At 51.6% G+C, this 16,974-nt stretch overlaps 1 protein-coding gene across 2 annotated transcripts; it reads left to right on the top strand.

Moving 5' to 3' along the window:
• The first annotated feature begins 6,668 nt into the window (after positions 1 to 6,668).
• SMARCD2 (SWI/SNF related, matrix associated, actin dependent regulator of chromatin, subfamily d, member 2) lies at positions 6,669 to 16,933 on the top strand. 2 transcript variants are annotated; one of them, XM_055327931.1, is made up of 13 exons: positions 6,669 to 7,149; positions 11,666 to 11,850; positions 12,048 to 12,090; positions 12,233 to 12,355; positions 13,527 to 13,682; positions 14,096 to 14,191; positions 14,322 to 14,423; positions 14,552 to 14,713; positions 14,856 to 14,953; positions 15,319 to 15,454; positions 15,634 to 15,756; positions 15,893 to 15,994; positions 16,069 to 16,933. In XM_055327931.1, exons 1-13 carry the CDS (start codon positions 6,934 to 6,936, stop codon positions 16,120 to 16,122), a joined length of 1,596 nt encoding a protein of 531 aa, XP_055183906.1. In that variant the 5' UTR covers positions 6,669 to 6,933; the 3' UTR covers positions 16,123 to 16,933. The 2 variants fall into 2 exon arrangements, with proteins under 2 accessions (XP_055183906.1, XP_055183913.1); XM_055327938.1 differs by lacking the exon at positions 6,669 to 7,149 and adding an exon at positions 9,502 to 9,815.
• Positions 16,934 to 16,974: the final 41 nt, after the last annotated feature.

Here is a 16,974-nt window from a genome sequence, read left to right as displayed (position 1 = left end):
ATATAAAACAATAAAAGCAGAACTCCTTGTTGAAGCAGGGATGAAAGGTGAGGGTGGAGGAGAGGATCTCCCAGTGCTGCCCTCCCTTCTCTTGGGTCATCAACAACAGTTCTGAGAAACCTGAAGTACCACGGTGGGTTTAAGGCCCACTGCTGAATGTAATTAATGGTGGGCACACAAATATAGGAAAATTGAGAGATGTGATCAGATTTGCTGTCTTGGGATAAAATTGTCAGGAGGGATGGGGTAGGATGGCTTATTAGCAGAGAAACTAGTTGGGTAGGTTATGGTAGAAATGCTGACAACCTGACTTACAGGTCAGAGATGCTGACAACTATGACCTATTGTACATAGGTCTGTTTTTGGATCCAAAACAGATTTAGGAGGTAAAACCACCAGAACTTGAAGACTAAGACTGAAAGAGAGCAAGAGCCAGAGGAGTAAAAGATGATTTCAAGACCGTGGAATGGAGGTCTTTAAGGCTTTCTCTTTTCTATTTACCTCTTTGCATTTGACTGCAGGTGTCCTGGGCATCTGGTTGGGTCACTCCATCTTTGGCTTTCATCTGCCTACAAGACCAGTTTGAAATATCAGCAAGGCAGGGTTGGCCCTTCACCATGTCCTCATGCCCTAAGTCAGGATAGATACAGACAGGAGAGGAGACTGGGAGGGAGGACAATGAGACGTTGATTTTGGACAGATGGTTTTAAATGACCTATGGGGCATCTAGCAGTAAATTGGAAATATGGATCTGAACCTTAGGAGAGAGGTGGTGATTGGAGTTAGAGATTTAGGCTCATCAGAAAAGTAGACAGTAATTGATGGGATGGGGGTAGATGAGTATGTCTGGGTAGGTCATGTATACAGAAAAGAGCTATAGATAGAACCCCAGGGATAGGCACATTTAGGGACCCAGTGGAGACTCTTGCCTTATCTTTCCTCTGTCTTAGTGGTCTGTTTTCAGTTATGGTGGTAACTCTGAGGCCAAATTCAAGAGCCAGGAGGTCGCCTCTGAAAGGGTCTGGGAAGTGGCTAGGAAGAAGACTCAGACCACAGTTTCACCCAGGTCTCTGAATATGCTATGACCTTCTGCCTTGCATGAGGAGGGAACAATTGATAGAATCATGCCCTAAAACTTGACTCTGGCGACTTCAGGAGTGTCATGTGGGCTGTAGACCTGAAGTTCACTTCTTGAATCCTGGTATTTACTCCCACTACTGGAAGACACTACTCTTCTTGAGTTTTACCTGCCAGATTGTGTTGACTATTAAAATACGTGTATTGAGAACTGACTTTGTTGTATACGTGGAGAAGTAGTTTTGTACTCTTGATGATCCAGCAAAATTGATTCTGATTCTGTTCACCCTGTACTGTTTCATGCCTTTGAGTCTTAACTCTGTTTCTTTGCCTCATCCATTTGTAGCCTTTTTTGCATAACATCCTCCAAAGAAGCCTTCACTAATAACTTTCCTACCTTAAAGACCCCTCCTCTGTTTCCCCATGGTACCTTATGATTACCTTCATCTTAGCAATTGTCACATGGAGAAATGATCTATTTCTGCATTTATCTTTACTAGAAGATGTCAGGTACAGGCACATAGAAGCTGCTCAATAAGTGCTTCTCAAATGGTGAATACAGCATCTGCTGCTTTGCCATCTGGGCCTTCTGCTGCTCTGACTGGGCAGTGCCCCAGGCCTGTCTCACCACCAAATCTGTGTGGAAGATGGATGTGTTGGCTGCTTGGGGTTCCACCTAGGACAGGCTCCTGGTACAGCCCCGGCAGTGCTACCATTATGGTAAATGTTTCCCACCATAATCTGACCGTACACATTGCTTCTTCGGAAATTCCAACCTCCTTAGGGCCATCATACTGAGCAGTGATCCTTTGCTGGCCTGCTCTAGGGGAAGTACTGGGTCATCTTGTTCCAAGGGCCTTTCTTCTAGGAATTCTTTAGGAGCTACTTTGCCCACCAAACAGCTGGATGAGGAAGCATAGAGCTCACACTGGGGATTGTCCCTTTGGCTCAGGTTTATTAAGTACTTTTTAAATACTTTGATAAATACTTTAGTACCATTAAGTCTCAGAGTGTCTGTAGATGCAACAGGGTCAGAGGTTATAGGAAACTCCCTCTTTTGAGACCATAGAATGTTTCAGAATAAAATTGTGAAAAATGGTCAGTAAGCAGAATAAATGTCAAGGGACAAAAAGAGGAAGAGAAAAATGCATTCCAAGTCAAGGGAATAAAGGCGTGGGAATGTTCCCTGCGTGACTTCAGGTCCTGTAATTAGCTACACTGTTGGGTCCTGTGAGGGTGGCAGTGAGAATGGCTTCCCCTCCCCATCTCTTTTGATTCTTGAGCATTAACTTAGTGTTCTCTTTTACAAGGTCTTGAATTGCCCCTAGTGATATATCAAATCCCATTTGCCTATTGGGTGACCACCAGTGGTATCTCCTTCAAATTGAAATGGTGCAGGAAACCTTTTTTTTTTAATTATTTTATTTATTTTATTTTTGAGAGAGAGGGAGAGAGCATGAGGGGAGTGGCAGAGGCAGAGGGAGAGAGAAAATCTCAAGCAGACTCCCTGCTGAGCTTGGAGCCTGACCTGGGGCTCCATCTCCATACCGAGATCATGACCTGAGCTGAAATCAAGAGTCCGACACTCAACTAACTGAGCCACCCACGCACCCCTCTAGGAAACCTTTCTAATTAATCGGGTTCTACCAGTTAACCTCCTTTTCTCTGAGTCCCCACAGAACTTGCTTTTTAGTTTGAAAACTTTCTTTGTAAGTAATAACAGACCAGAGGCAATAGAGAAATAATAGCAATAAACAAGAAGGCTTATATAGTGGTTAAGTGCCTGGATTGTGGATTCCAGAGCCAGATCAGAACCAGGTTTGAATCCTAGCACTATCACAGTGAGAGTAAGTGAATCTCTCTGCCTTGATTTCTAAAATAGAGGTAAAAATTAGTATTTACCTCATATGCATTGTGAGGGATCAAGAGGTTACACATGTGTAAATACTAAAGTGTTACCTATTCACTTGCCTACTATATAGGAAATCTTTATCCCTAGATATCTCTATTCCCCCCTAATACCTTGAGGATATTTTATCATAGCAATTAACTCATTGCTTATATTATTTATCATTCTCTCTACACTTAAAGATCGTTCACTTATTCAAACACATTTATCGAGTAGGTTATGACAGTGATTAAGAGCAACACAATATACCCCAAATAATTGAACACAGGTATTTAAACAAACATATGTACACACACATTCATGGCAGCACTACTCACAATAAGAGATGAAAACAACCTAAATGTTTATCAACAGATAAATAGGTAAGCAAATTGTAGCATATCCATACAATGATATATTATTCAGCCATAAAAAGAAATGAAATACTGGTCCACACTACAACATGCATAAACCTTGAAAACATTATGCTAAATGAACAAATCCAGACACAAAAGTCACATGTTATATGATTCCATTTATATGAAATACTCAGAATAGGTAAACTCGTAGAGATAGAATGCAGATTAGTGGGTACCAGGGAGTAGAAGGGGTGAATGAGAAGCAACTGCCTAACAGGTATGGAATTTTCTTTTGGGATGATGAAAATGTTTTAGAACCAGGTAGAGGTGGTGGCTGTACAACACTGTGAATGTACTAAATGCCAATGAATTGATTGCTTTAAGATGGTTTTTTAAGATGGTTTTACATTATATAAATCTCACCTAAATAGAAAAAAATAAAAAGAGAAAGAGTTCTTGCCTTCATAGAACTTGTATTTTAGTGAAGGAGCCAGATCAGACAGTAAACAATTCACATATAAACAAGCAATTACATAATTGTAATAATCACTTGGTGGGAAATAAAGTAAGAGTAGGGGGTGGAAAAGCTAAGAAAGAGCTGGAAGTAGAGAAGCTCTGAGTTTGGAAGGGGCTTAGCAGTTTGAGAAATTGCCAGGAGGACCTCTGGACTGACTCTTAGAGAACCAAACGCAGTGATTTTAAAATGAGCCCAAGGAGAGAAGCAGGAGCCAGTTCCTGCAAAAACTTACATGTCATGAAAAGGGAGTATGACATTCAATCTAAGAACAATGGGAAGCTGGAGAGGGATTTAAGCAAGGGATAAAGAGGACCTGAGTTACATTTAACTGTTTTATCTTTCCTTAAAATGTACTTATTAGCGTGTCTGTTTTCTAGAGTAAAGGTTTTCTATAAGGTAGGTTGTATCAGAATTACCTGGGAGGCTTATTCTGTTATTTTTAAAACATTTTAATTGTAGTATAAATTAACATATGGTGTTATATTAGTTTCAGGTGTACAATACTAGGAGGCTTATTCTTAAAATATAACATTGGAACCCATTTTAGTGTGTGTGTGTGTGTGTGTGTGTGTGTGTGCGTGTGCGTGTTGTGTAGGGGTGGCTGGCAGGGATATTTTGGAATAGCTCCCCGGGGGATTTGCCCCTACTGCTTCCTTTATAACTCTAGAGTTGCTCTAGGAACTTGAACGTCTTGAAATGGACATTAATTGCATTATCATTAATTCTTTACCTACTTTACAGGGGTGGGAAGGGGCCCTGGCTCAATGACTGTAATAATTCCAGTGGCCTGTTCTCAGACTGGCAGGCAACCCACTTTTAGGCAGAAAGAGAGAGTGATCTCTGAGAAGACAAGATCAAGGAGCAGCAAAGCAGCAGCAGAGCAGAGTTCATCTTTGGAGGAAAGATACCGGGAGGTACAGGTGAGCAGACCTAATTTCTAAGAGGATTGGAGGACTGTACTATAAACAGGATCTGGGGTGCTGCAGTGCAAGACTTGGTTAGGGATGAAAGCAACGAGAAATTACATAGTGAAAATCTATCTTGGCTACTCAAAATTGTTGTCTGAGAAGCAACAGCATTGCTTTGGAGCTTGTTAGAAATGCAGAAGCAGTTGCACTACTAGATATTTATCCAAAGTATACACACAAAAAAAGTGATTTGAAGGGGCACATGCACCTTATAAACCAATGTTTATAGCAACAGAGTCCACAATTACCAAAATATGGAAAGAGCCAGATGTCCATCGAGGGATGAATGGATAAAGAAGATTTTATCTGTATATCTGTGTATCTCAAATAGAATATTACTCAACCATCAAGAATGAAATCTTGCCATTTGCAATGATGTGGATGGAACTAGAGTGTATTATGCTGAGCGAATTAAGAGAAAGACAAAAATTGTATTTCATTCATGTGGAATTTAAGGAACAAAACAGATGAACACAGGAGGAGAGAAGGAAAAATAAGATGAAAATAGGCAAACCATAAGAGATTCTTGGCTCTAGAGAACAGAGTTGCTGGAGGGGAGGTGCTTGGACAGGGTGACTGGGTGATGGGCATTAAGGATGGCACTTGATGTAATGAGCACTGGATGTTATGTGCAATTGATGAATCACTAAACTCTACCCTGAACCTAATAATACACTATATGTTAACTAACTTTAAATAAATAAGTAAATAAAAGAAATGCAGAAGCTTGAGCCTTACCCCAAACCCCAGGCATACTGAATCATAATCTGCATTTTAAACAAAAGCCCCAGATGTTTTTTTTTTTTTTTTAAGATTTTATTTATTCATGAGAGAGAGAAAGACAGAGACAGAGACTCAGGCAGAGGGAGAAGCAAGCTCCATACAGGGAGCCTGCCATGGGACTCGATCCCAGAACTCCAGGATCATGCCCTGGGCTGAAGGCAGCGCTAAACCACTGAGCCACCCGGCTGCCCAAAAGCCCCAGATGTTTCTTGTGCTTATTAAAGTTTAAGAAGCACTGGTGTGTATCAGGGGGAGGAAAACCCCAGATGACCAGCATGTAGGCTAACACAGCTGAAGGGCTTTATTTTGAATACCTTATGACACAGGATAATGGTTTCTGAAAAGGTATTGAATTTTTTTTCCAATTAAGTACTATAAATCCTGGAGAAAGACCTTATTTAACTGCAGGGAGTTTTCTCACAAGGCAAAATTCCTCCCCCTAGAAACATTTCCTGTGGAGTAAAGTACTAGGCTTCCTTAAAGTGAGGCAGAACCACGTTAAAAATATGCGATAAGAGCTCGGCGCAGGGCCAAGTCAGCCCGTCACACAGCTGGATTGGGTCTGGGGCAGCTGACGTCCCTTGGCAGCTCTGAGCCAACAGGATGGGCTATTAAAGTGAAGCTGGCGGCTCTTCTGCCTCAGGAAACAGCTCTAAGCTGAATCTTTAATGCCGAAAACGTAAAAAGCGACTTAAGTCAACTATTTTCAGGGAGCGTAACTGGGAACCTGGGGGACTGGGCTTCACGCGGGAGAGATCAGCAATTACCCACGCATTCTCGGTTGAAGCCCTTAGGTGACCTTCAACCTCTGACCCCGCGCCTTGCACAGCGCTTCCTGCGCAGCTTTCCGCCTCCGCCCCTCCGGTCAAGGGCGGGCCCGAGGCGTGGGGGCGTGGCTTGGGGGGGGCTGGCGGTTGGGGGCGGTGCTTGCCGGGGGCGGGTCTCGCGAGGGGCGGGATTTGAGTGGCACCGTGGCATTGGACTGCTGGTTCTAGGCGGGGCCTAGCGCCGGGCTTGTTTGGGCGGGGCTGGGAGTTAGTTGCCGCCTCCGGGTAACTGGACTCCCGCGGCCAAACCTCCGGAGGCCGCGAGCGTCAGGCGGGCGTGCAGCAGATCCCGGATCCGGAATTGCCCGGGCAGGACCGGAATCAGGATCGGCCCTGCCCCAAACCGGGTCTGCGAGGAGGAACTTGAGAACTTGTATTGGGAAATCCCGGAACCCGGATCAACAAGCCCCAGAACCCGGAATTTAGATCGGGAAGTCCCGGAGCACGGATCGCGGAGCGGACTCGACACGGAGCCCGGAGCCCGGATCGCGACACCGCCGGACGGGACGGAGCGATGTCGGGCCGTGGCGCGGGCGGGTTCCCGCTGCCTCCGCTGAGTCCTGGTGGCGGCGCCGTTGCCGCGGCCCTGGGAGCGCCGCCTCCGCCCGCGGGACCCGGCATGCTGCCGGGACCGGCGCTCAGGGGGCCAGGGCCGGCTGGCGGCGTGGGGGGCCCCGGGGCCGCCGCCTTCCGCCCCATGGGCCCCGCGGGCCCCGCGGCGCAGTACCAGGTGGGCAGCGCGGCCGGGCGGGCGGGTGGCGCCGCGAGGTCGCCCGGGGCGATGGGGCGATGGGGGCCTGGAGTGGGGGCCGCGGGGCAGCCCCCGGGCGGGGCACGGGGGCCCTGCGTGCGGAGTGCGCGGGACGGGGTGCAGGGCAAGGCCGGGCGGCGGGGCAGCTCGGGGAGAGGGTCAGAGCGACCCTGGGGTGGAGGGTTGGGAGCGGTTGGGAGGGTCTGGAGGTTTTCTTGGAACGGGGATTCTGAGTGAGAGATGGAGGAACCGGAGCCCGGGAGCTGTGGGCGAGCGGGCCGAGAAGTCTAGTGTAGGTCTTAGGGAAGGGGGCTCGGGGAAGTGCTGGGAAAGTTTTGCATGCAAAAGGGCCCTCACGGAGAAACCAGGGTTACCCTGCCTTGGCCTTGGTCCCGCTCCAAGTCTGCGCTGGGCTTTTTTTTTTCTTCTAGTTGGGAACTGGCAGAGTTCTAGCGTGTCTGAGATGGCTCCCAGCTGCTGATGGGGAGGAAGAAGGGCCTGGCTCCCCGCGGCCCGGGAGGTGGAGAACGGAGCAAGGGGACCCCAGCCTGTGCCGGGCAGGGTCTGCTCCAGGTCAGGCCCAGGAGCCCTCCCGTGGGGTGGCTCCGGGTTCGACCAGAGCTGGTGGTGGCCAGGCCTGAGGGAGGCGGAAAGCCCAGCGCGTTCTGGGCCGACTCTCCTTTTGGCTTTCTGCCTGGTGTCCTAGTGTCGAGGAGTTGGTTAGTGTGCAGGAGCAGAGAGGCTCCACTGAGCCCTGCTGGTCTGGGGCTGGAGGAGCCTGTCTGTGAGAGTTGCTTCAAAGAGTTCTGTCCTGACCCCTTTGGAGTTTGGCTTCCAAGAGAGAACGTCTCAGGTTGCAGCTTCAAAGGCTGCGGAGAGGTAGAGACTCCATCCTTAGGGCCTGACCCTGCTGGTGGGGCTCATCAGTACCCCCCTCTCCAGTCCATTGTTTCTGGTTGCCCCAGAATGCTTGGGAATTGTGCCCATCCTTTTTTGCACTCTCTCTGCACTCTTATTTAGCCTTTAGGTTCTAACAATGTCATATCCCACCCAACCCGTGTGCCCCAGCGTTTGGCACTGGCTTCTTTGCTAATCTCCCAAGGGAGCTGGGGCTGACTCTCTCTGGTCTCCAGGTAGAGGCTCCACAAATGGATCCTCATAGGATAGGATATGCTTATCTCCCTCGCTGCCCCCCTCAGAGCCCTGGGCCCTTACTTTCTAAAGAGACACCTAACTGGGGACCCTGATTTTTCCTACTTACTCTTCATCCCCCCTCCTCCCTGTAAAGAAAACAAAATATCTGGGTACTGACAGAGATAGTGCCAGTGACTCCCATCTTTCCCATCTTGCTTTCCCACTTGTGGATTCATGGGTCCAAGCTGATGCTGAGGGGTCCCGACATGAGTCATTACAGCCCCTGGGCTGGCTAGCTGAGCACAGGCCTTGGAGTCTCTCTGGGCCTTTGGTCTGAGAAGAGATAGGAGCCTCTCCAGTTGCCTCTGTTCAAAAGCTGTGAGCAGTGTGGCCGGGGGAAGCCCCTGGAGAATGGGTTCCACAGCCCTATGTAGGGAGTGGCCTTGGGCCAGTGGCAAGGTCCAGCTGACTGGCTGGGGAGCCCCAGGCTGCTAGGGTTGGGGACCAAAGGGTAGGCACTGAGCTTCTGCTCTGCTTCTGCAAGCTTCCTGTCCCATCAGCTTTTCATCACCTCTTCCTCCTCCTCCAGGAAGGGACAGTAGAGGATCCAAGGGGAGAGGGAAGACCCAGTTCACCCTGGCTAAGTTCGAGTAAGATTCTGCTTGGCCTCTTTCCAGGTCCAGTTGTGTGACTTCCAGGAGATGGGACTTCAGAGGAGCAAAGGGGGTCCTGTCTGTTAGGGTACATGAGGTGAGCTAGAAGAGCAAGGCTTTCCAGGCCAAGTGGGGCAAGTTAGGGAACCCATGGAAAGAGGGGAAGTGATGACCCACCTCCCTCCACACAGTGGATCTAGCTGTGGATCATACTCAACAGAAGAGCTTAAGGAAAACAAGAAATGGGGCAGTTTGGGTGGCTCAGTGGTTTAGTGCCGCCTTCAGCCCAGTGTCTGATCCTGGGGACCCAGGATCGAGTCCCATGTCGGGCTCCCTGCATGGAGCCTGCTTCTGCCTCTGCCTGTGTCTCTGCCTCTCATGAATAAATAAATAAAATCTTTAAAAAAAAAAAAAAGAAAGACAAAACAAAACCCAAAGAAACCCAGATTGTTGGGTTCACTCCAGAGTTCAAAATATTTTCTGCTTATGGAGGGGTATGTTCCCTTCTCTTAGGCCTGGGCCACCAGGGGCGCCAGGGCCACAGGCTTTGAGGCAGGGTGCTGCGTGCTCTCTGGAGGTGCAGCATTAGGCCCAGCCACGTGCCCCGCTGTCCTGGGCAGTGGAGGTAGAGTCACACTTAGGACGTGGGCTGCTGCCGGGCAAGGGAGAGGACATTGTCACACACTTCCTAGCTTCAGCTTTACTGCAGGCAGGGACTTACAGAGCCTTGAGTGGCCTGACTGGGATTTGTTTTGGGGTGTTTTGTTTTTTCCTTTTTTTAATCTTGAAGAGGAGTTAACTGGTGCTCCAAAGAGCAGGTGTGGAGCTTGGCAAGACCAAGCTAGGACTTCATGAGCTGTAAGTACCTCCCCCCCCCCCCCGGGGGGCCCCTTTTCTCTCTTGGGAGAAGCCTGGGGCCCTGGCGAGCCTGGGGGCGCTGTGTGCCTGGGAAGTCTAGAGCAGATGTCTGGGAGGAGCCTTTTCCACCCCCTGCCGCCTTGACTTGGGGCTTCCTGCTGCAGGAGCACCTGCCTGGGAGAGTGCCGGGAGGTTTTGTGTACACCCCAGTGCATGGCTTCCCGGGGACCACAGGGCCCTGGCTTCCTCTCTGCAGACCCCACTGCTTCTGTTGCTCTTCCTCTGGCTTGGGGTGGGGAAAATGTGTCTAGGATGTCTGGAGCCTGGGCTTACAGCTGTGGCCACACTAGAGTTTTTTTCTGTAATCTCTGGCCATGGCTCATTAAGGCCAAGAAACAGGCTGTCTTTCACTTTTGAACAGCTCAGATGAATCTTTTCGTGATGAGAAGTTGTGGCAGGACTCCCGAGGCGCCCCCCCCCCCCCCAATGTTTAACTCCTTCTCCCACCTGCTCTTCTTTGCCCTTCCCTCCATCTCTGGTTATTTTTCTCCATCTCTGCCTCTGGTCAAGAGTCTGACCCTCTGTGCCGAGAACATGAGTTCAGTGTTAGATGAGAAAGTGGGGGAAGAATCTCATCTCCATGATACTGGGTGGGAGGGTGTGTGATACGGGGGGGGGGGGGTCCTCTGATTTGGTGCAACTCCACACCCAGCCTGGCTTGGTTGGGTAGTTGTGCCGGTTGCATAATCTGGGCCCCGGGGCCAGCCCTGTGAAGCTGCCAGGGACAGTGTGTGCAAGGCAGAGCTGCCAAACAGGCCTTGCCGGCAGCAGCTGTGGAGAGGGGGGCTGAGGGCCGGGGTTACTCCCAGAAATGTTGGGGAGCTGGGTTTGGATGGGAAATCCTTCTGCGGGCTTCTACAGAAGCCGTTTTTGTCACCCATATTCCTGGTGGCCCCATGAGTGATCTCTTATCCCAGGATAATCTCTCCATTCTCCAGTTTGAGGTTGTGGGGCTGGGTTAAAGCCCGGCAGCCTCAGCTGCCAGGTGGTGCGTAGACCACAGGGTCCAGGGGCCAGCTGCTCTCCCACAGGCCACCCCGGAGCCCCAGCTCTCCTCTTGGGGTCTTCTGTGTCGGGGTAGGGAGCAGGGCAGCCCAGAGCTGGAGAGAAGGGTCCGGTTCTGGGCTGTAAGTAGGGGCCATATGGTGACCAGATGGTCTCTGTGCTCCGCCTGAGGCCACCCCCTCCAGCTGGGACGTGCTCCAAGCCTTCCTGCTAGAGCTTGCTCACCTGGGGTGGGCTTGCCAGCCCTGTGGACGGCTGTCCTCCCCGTGGTCACACCACTGCGCTGGTGCCAGGGGATGGAGGCTGGGGTTGTGCCTGTTCATGTCACACCACACCCTCCACCTGGCTGGGACACTGCCCTACGCCATGCTTTTCTCTCAAACTGGGAAGGAAAAGGCCTGTGGTGCCGTCTGAGGGCGTCGGGAATGTCTGTAGAGCCTCACCACCTGCTGGTCCGGGGAGCAGGGCACGGCCCCAGGGGGCTGGAGGGTGGTGACAGGCCCTTCCCTCTCGGCAGGACTCCTCCCACCCCCAGGTGTGGGCAGGCCTCATTGGCTGCCAGCGATGCCCTGCCCGGGTGGGGGGGGGCGGGGGCAGGGCAGGTGTGGTTTACATTTCTGCCCTCCAGCACCTGCTCTCCTTTGTTCCCGGCCCTCCCACCTGAGCTCCACTGTGTGCTGCTGTGGGCCAGCCCTCGGCCCAAGAGAAGGATGGAGAGAATGGGCTGTGGGCCCCGGGGTGCCCTGCCGCTGACCTATGCGCCCCCTTTGGTTTGCTTCCCCCAGCGGCCTGGTATGTCACCGGGGAGCCGGATGCCCATGGCTGGCTTGCAGGTGGGACCCCCCGCCGGCTCCCCATTTGGCACAGCTGCTCCACTTCGACCTGGCATGCCACCCACCATGATGGACCCATTCCGAAAACGCCTGCTTGTGCCCCAGGCCCAGCCCCCAATGCCCGCCCAGCGCCGGGGGTAAGACCATCCTGTTTCTCCTCCCTCTACCCAGCTCAACTCTAGTGGTAGCAGAGCAATTCCTTCTGCCCTGAGAGCTCTGATAACTGAGGAAGACTCCTGGCTCTTCCTGGGGAGGGACCCAGGGGCTGGAAGGGTGGGTGGGGGGAGGTGTGTTTGGACCAATGAGGTCTTAAACGAGTTTTTGTCCTCCCTAGGCTAAAGAGGAGGAAGATGGCAGATAAGGTTCTACCTCAGCGAGTGAGTATGTTGGGCGGGGGCCGACGAGGCCTGCCCAGTGGCTGGCAGACTGTGGGTGCTATCAAGCTCCCCCAATCCTGGGATTGGCGAGCAGGGAGCCAGAGCTGCTGCTGAAACAAGCCAAAATCCTTCCTTCCTCCAGATTCGGGAGCTTGTCCCAGAGTCTCAGGCGTACATGGATCTCTTGGCTTTTGAGCGGAAGCTGGACCAGACCATTGCCCGAAAGCGGATGGAGATCCAAGAGGCCATCAAAAAGCCTCTGACGGTGCGTGTGCAGCCCTGGCCAGTCCTGGGCCCTCAGACTTCTCTACCTCTCCTTGGCCTTAATTGCCAGAGGCCAAGCATGGGGCTGTGATTTCTCGCACTGCCGGATGCAGCCCATTAGTGAAGCATGAACTCAATTTCATGTGGTGGGACCAGCATGTTTTTAACAAAATACAAAATAGAAGTTCTAGGGCAGCCTGGGTGGCTCAGCGGTTTAGCACCGCCTTCCTTTGGCCCCGGGGCATGATCATGGAGACCCGGGATCCAGTCCTGCATCCGGCTCCCTGCATGGAGCCTGCTTCTTCCTCTGCCTGTGTCTCTGCCTCTCTCTCTCTCTGTCTCTCTCTGTCACTCGTGAATGAATAAATAAAATCTTAAAAAAAATAGAAGTTCTAATACTTCACAGTAGTATAGTACTTACCATAGTGGTGAAAATGTCATTTTTTTTTTTAAGATTTTATTTATTCATTCACGAGAGACAGAGAGAGAGAGGCAGAGACATAGGTAGAGGGATAAGCAGGCTCCATGCAGGAAGTCTGATGTGGGACTCAATCCCAGAACTTGGGGATCATGCTCTGAGCCAAAGGCAGATGCTCAACCACTGAGCCACCCAAGCGTCCCAGAAAATATCATTTCATAACATTTTGTTTCAGATATTTGTGTATATATGTGGATCCTTGATCATGATTGAAAACATGATTCTTATGGATTGTGGTCAGAAGTTTGCAGGGCAAGACTAGAGGGTAGATAAGGGTAATTCCAGTCTCCTCCCACACCTCCCCACTCCTTTTAAAAAATAATACTCTAAAACAGTCCCCTGAGTAATGAAAGTTTTCCAGAGACAAGGTTACTTTGGGGCCTGATGAGTGTTTGAGTTGTGTTTAAAGTGTGAGCTGGAAGCTTTGATTTGCCCGATAAAACCCTGTATGTCCCTGTCACCCCACCGATCCCACTGTGCTGGAATTCGGAAGTCCATCTCCCTCCCCCAGGACTGTGAGTTCCTTAAAGTCTGGGCCTGGGATTTCTGACTCCTCGTTTCCAGTGCCTAGCAAGGTGCCTGGCCCCTCATCCACAGGCAGTATCCATGCTGAATGAGTCCAGACAGAAACATCGGGCAGCACTGTGTCCCAGCATGTTGGCCCACTGCTAGCTGGCTGTCTTTCTCGCTCTAGCAAAAACGAAAGCTGCGCATCTATATTTCCAATACGTTCAGTCCCAGCAAGGCAGAAGGCGATACTGCGGGCACCGCGGGGCCCCCTGGGGGGACCCCTGCAGGGGACAAGGTGGCTTCCTGGGAACTCCGAGTGGAGGGAAAACTGCTGGATGATGTGAGTTGGGAAATGTGGCGTCTGGAGGGGAGGTGGCCTGTGGGGGCTTAAGACTGGGGCCAGACACTTGGGCACTTTGGAGAAGTCCTGCCTGAGGGAGAGGGCTCTGCTGCAGGGGTCAGCTCTGGGCCGTCAGAGGTTGGAGGCTGACGTGCACAGCTGTGACAGTAGTTACCTTGCCGGCAGTGAGGTGTCTGGAGGAAGGGGTACCCATCTCTCAGTCCCTGTGGGCTGCTGTGCGCAGAGCCCTTCTAGGCCTCCAGGCCCCACTCTGCCTAGTCTCATCGCTTCCTCCAGGGTCCAAGTCTTCAGTACCCCTGAGTTTCAGGGGTGAAGTGGTATGGGGGCGCTTAGCTTAGCTAGGTTTGAGAGCCTAGCAGCAGCCCCAGCTCATGCCCGTTACCGTTCCCCAGCCTAGCAAACAGAAGAGGAAGTTTTCTTCATTCTTTAAAAGCCTCGTCATTGAGCTGGACAAAGAGTTATACGGGCCTGACAACCACCTGGTGGAGGTGAGAGTGGCCCTGGGGCATGGGGAGCATGGGTGGACCTGCTGGGGGACCTTGGTCTCTTGGAGGGCCAAGCGTGGATGCTCATGCCTACTCCCTTAGTGATGAGGTCTGCTCCCCTCCTCCCCGCCAGTGGCACCGGATGCCCACCACCCAGGAGACTGATGGCTTCCAGGTCAAACGGCCTGGAGACCTCAACGTCAAGTGCACCCTCCTGCTCATGCTAGATCATCAGGTGACAAATGTCTGGGGCCACAGGGAGTCCTCTGGGGGAGGGGGGCAGGTTCCTGTTGTGAATCCTTCCACTTTGGTTTCTCATTAAGAACTCAGCCCCACCCCTGACTCTCCTCTGTTCATTTCCAGCCTCCCCAGTACAAGTTGGACCCCCGACTGGCAAGGCTGCTGGGGGTGCACACACAGACAAGGGCGGCCATCATGCAGGCTCTTTGGCTTTATATCAAACACAACCAACTGCAGGATGGGCACGAGCGCGAGTACATCAATTGCAACCGTTACTTCCGCCAGGTGAGCTGGCCGCCATCCTCCTTGCGATTCTCAAGGCCCCTGCTCTGCCCACTGCACCAAAACCCCACGAGGCTGGTTCTTGGCCACAGTCTCCACACTTCCTGTGCCCTCAGAGGCATCACCAAACCTCTATACTCTCTAGATCTTCAGTTGTGGCCGACTTCGTTTCTCTGAGATTCCCATGAAGCTGGCTGGGTTGCTGCAGCATCCAGACCCCATTGTCATCAACCATGTCATTAGGTAAATAGAAATGGGGATGGGGGGATCCCTGGGTGGCACAGCGGTTTGGCACCTGCCTTTGGCCAAGGGCGTGATCCTGGAGACCCGGGATCGAATCCCACATCGGGCTCCTGGTGCATGGAGCCTGCTTCACCCTCTGCCTATGTCTTTGCTTTTCTCTCTCTCTCTCTGTGACTATCATAAATAAATAAAAAAAAAATTAAAAAAAAAAGAAAGAAAGAAAGAAATGGGGATGGGAAGACTCTTTTAAGAGCCATTTACTTTTGGCTTGATCTAAAAGCCAAAGAGAAGCAGCAGGTTTGGCTCAGGCGGGTGGGATGGATATAGCTGTGTGCTTATCCTTCCCGCTGGTGTCCTGCCTGCAGCGTAGACCCTAATGACCAGAAGAAGACAGCATGTTACGACATTGATGTGGAGGTAGACGACCCACTCAAGGCCCAGATGAGCAATTTTCTGGCCTCTACCACCAATCAGCAGGAGATTGCCTCCCTCGATGTCAAGGTGGGCCCTCTGCCTCTCCAGCCTTCTATAGGACCCAAGATGGGAGTGGGCAGGCTCTCCTGGGCATTTCTGTACACAAAGCACCTTGGGATAGGATCTCTGAGTCCTTAGGGGTGAGGCCTGGAAACAGGACTCCTTGGGAGTGGGGGCCAGTCTGACATGTGTACTCCTTTCTCCAGATCCATGAGACCATTGAGTCCATCAACCAGCTGAAGACCCAGAGGGATTTCATGCTCAGCTTTAGCACGGACCCTCAGGACTTCATCCAGGAATGGCTCCGTTCTCAGCGCCGAGACCTCAAGGTGCGCTCCTCTTCCTGAGGTGGATTTCACGCAGCCCTAGGGAAGGTTTACCCCCCTCACTACTACCGCTTCCAGGGGCAGACTTGCACAGGGGTGGAAACTGCATACAGACAGCTCTCTTTCTGGCTTTCTGCAGATCATCACTGATGTGATTGGGAATCCTGAGGAGGAGAGACGAGCTGCTTTCTACCACCAGCCCTGGGCCCAGGAAGCAGTGGGGAGGCACATCTTTGCCAAGGTGAGGCTCTGCCCTGTGCACCCTCTTGAGCTTGTGAGCAGCAGCGGCCTCAACCACTTGTCTCTCCTCTCCAGGTGCAGCAGCGAAGGCAAGAACTGGAACAGGTGCTGGGAATCCGCTTGACCTAACCGCTCAGGGAACCCCTCCTCTGCCTGGAAGGGGACCACTCTCTGGGGCCACAGACACATAGGCTAAGGATGGGGTGAGGGCTGTGTCCTGTTACCCGTTCTCCCCAGCTATAGTTTCATAAATGTAGTGATAGGATTCGTTGTTGCTTGGTCCCCAAAGCCTTATACTTACTTCATACTTTGGCTTTAAATGGGTTCACAAGAGATGCCTCCTCTGCTCCCTGCAGGCAGGCAGGCCCAAGTAGGTCCGCTGGAGGCTGTACTTTGACATTGTCATGGAGACATTTCAGAACCAGGCCTGCTGGCTTTGCTTGTTTACAGACCCCCTTGGGGCCAGTGTGCGAGCTGGCTCTGGGGAGCTGGGTGAGGAAGAGGAGCACAGCTCACACTCTTCCTAGCCTTTCTAAACCAAAGTTCTTCGCCATTCCTACCAGCCCAGCCTTGCTGCTGGTTTTTTCCTTTCCTTTGGGTATTTGCACTATGTGGGAAGCAGGTTTTTCTATGCGGGAGCCACTTTTTTGTACAGGGGTAAGTTGGGGTTTTCAGGGAGTCCTGTTTGGTGCCTCCTTCCGTATTTTCTTTCCTCAATCTATGCAAGCGGCTCTGGCCGCCATCATCTCCTCAGATGCCAGAGGGCTGTCACCCTAGCTCTTGAGTCCAAGGTGGTGGAGCCTCCTCCGAGGGGACTCCAGTTCTCTGGCACGGCCTGAGGTACACGGGTGTGTGCTCCACACGGTGGAGGGCAGGGGGTGTGAGGGGGGAGGTGGGGAGGACTGTTGTTGCCCTTTGGAGCTTGGTAGGAGGGTGGACCCCAGGGCTTGGCAAGTGCCACTTCTGGCAGGTTGGAAATTT

The sequence above is a fragment of the Nyctereutes procyonoides genome, unplaced genomic scaffold (genome assembly GCF_905146905.1).
Source record: "Nyctereutes procyonoides isolate TBG_1078 unplaced genomic scaffold, NYPRO_anot_genome, whole genome shotgun sequence".
In the NCBI taxonomy this organism is placed as follows: domain Eukaryota; kingdom Metazoa; phylum Chordata; class Mammalia; order Carnivora; family Canidae; genus Nyctereutes; species Nyctereutes procyonoides.
This window is presented reverse-complemented; position numbering and strand designations above follow the sequence as displayed.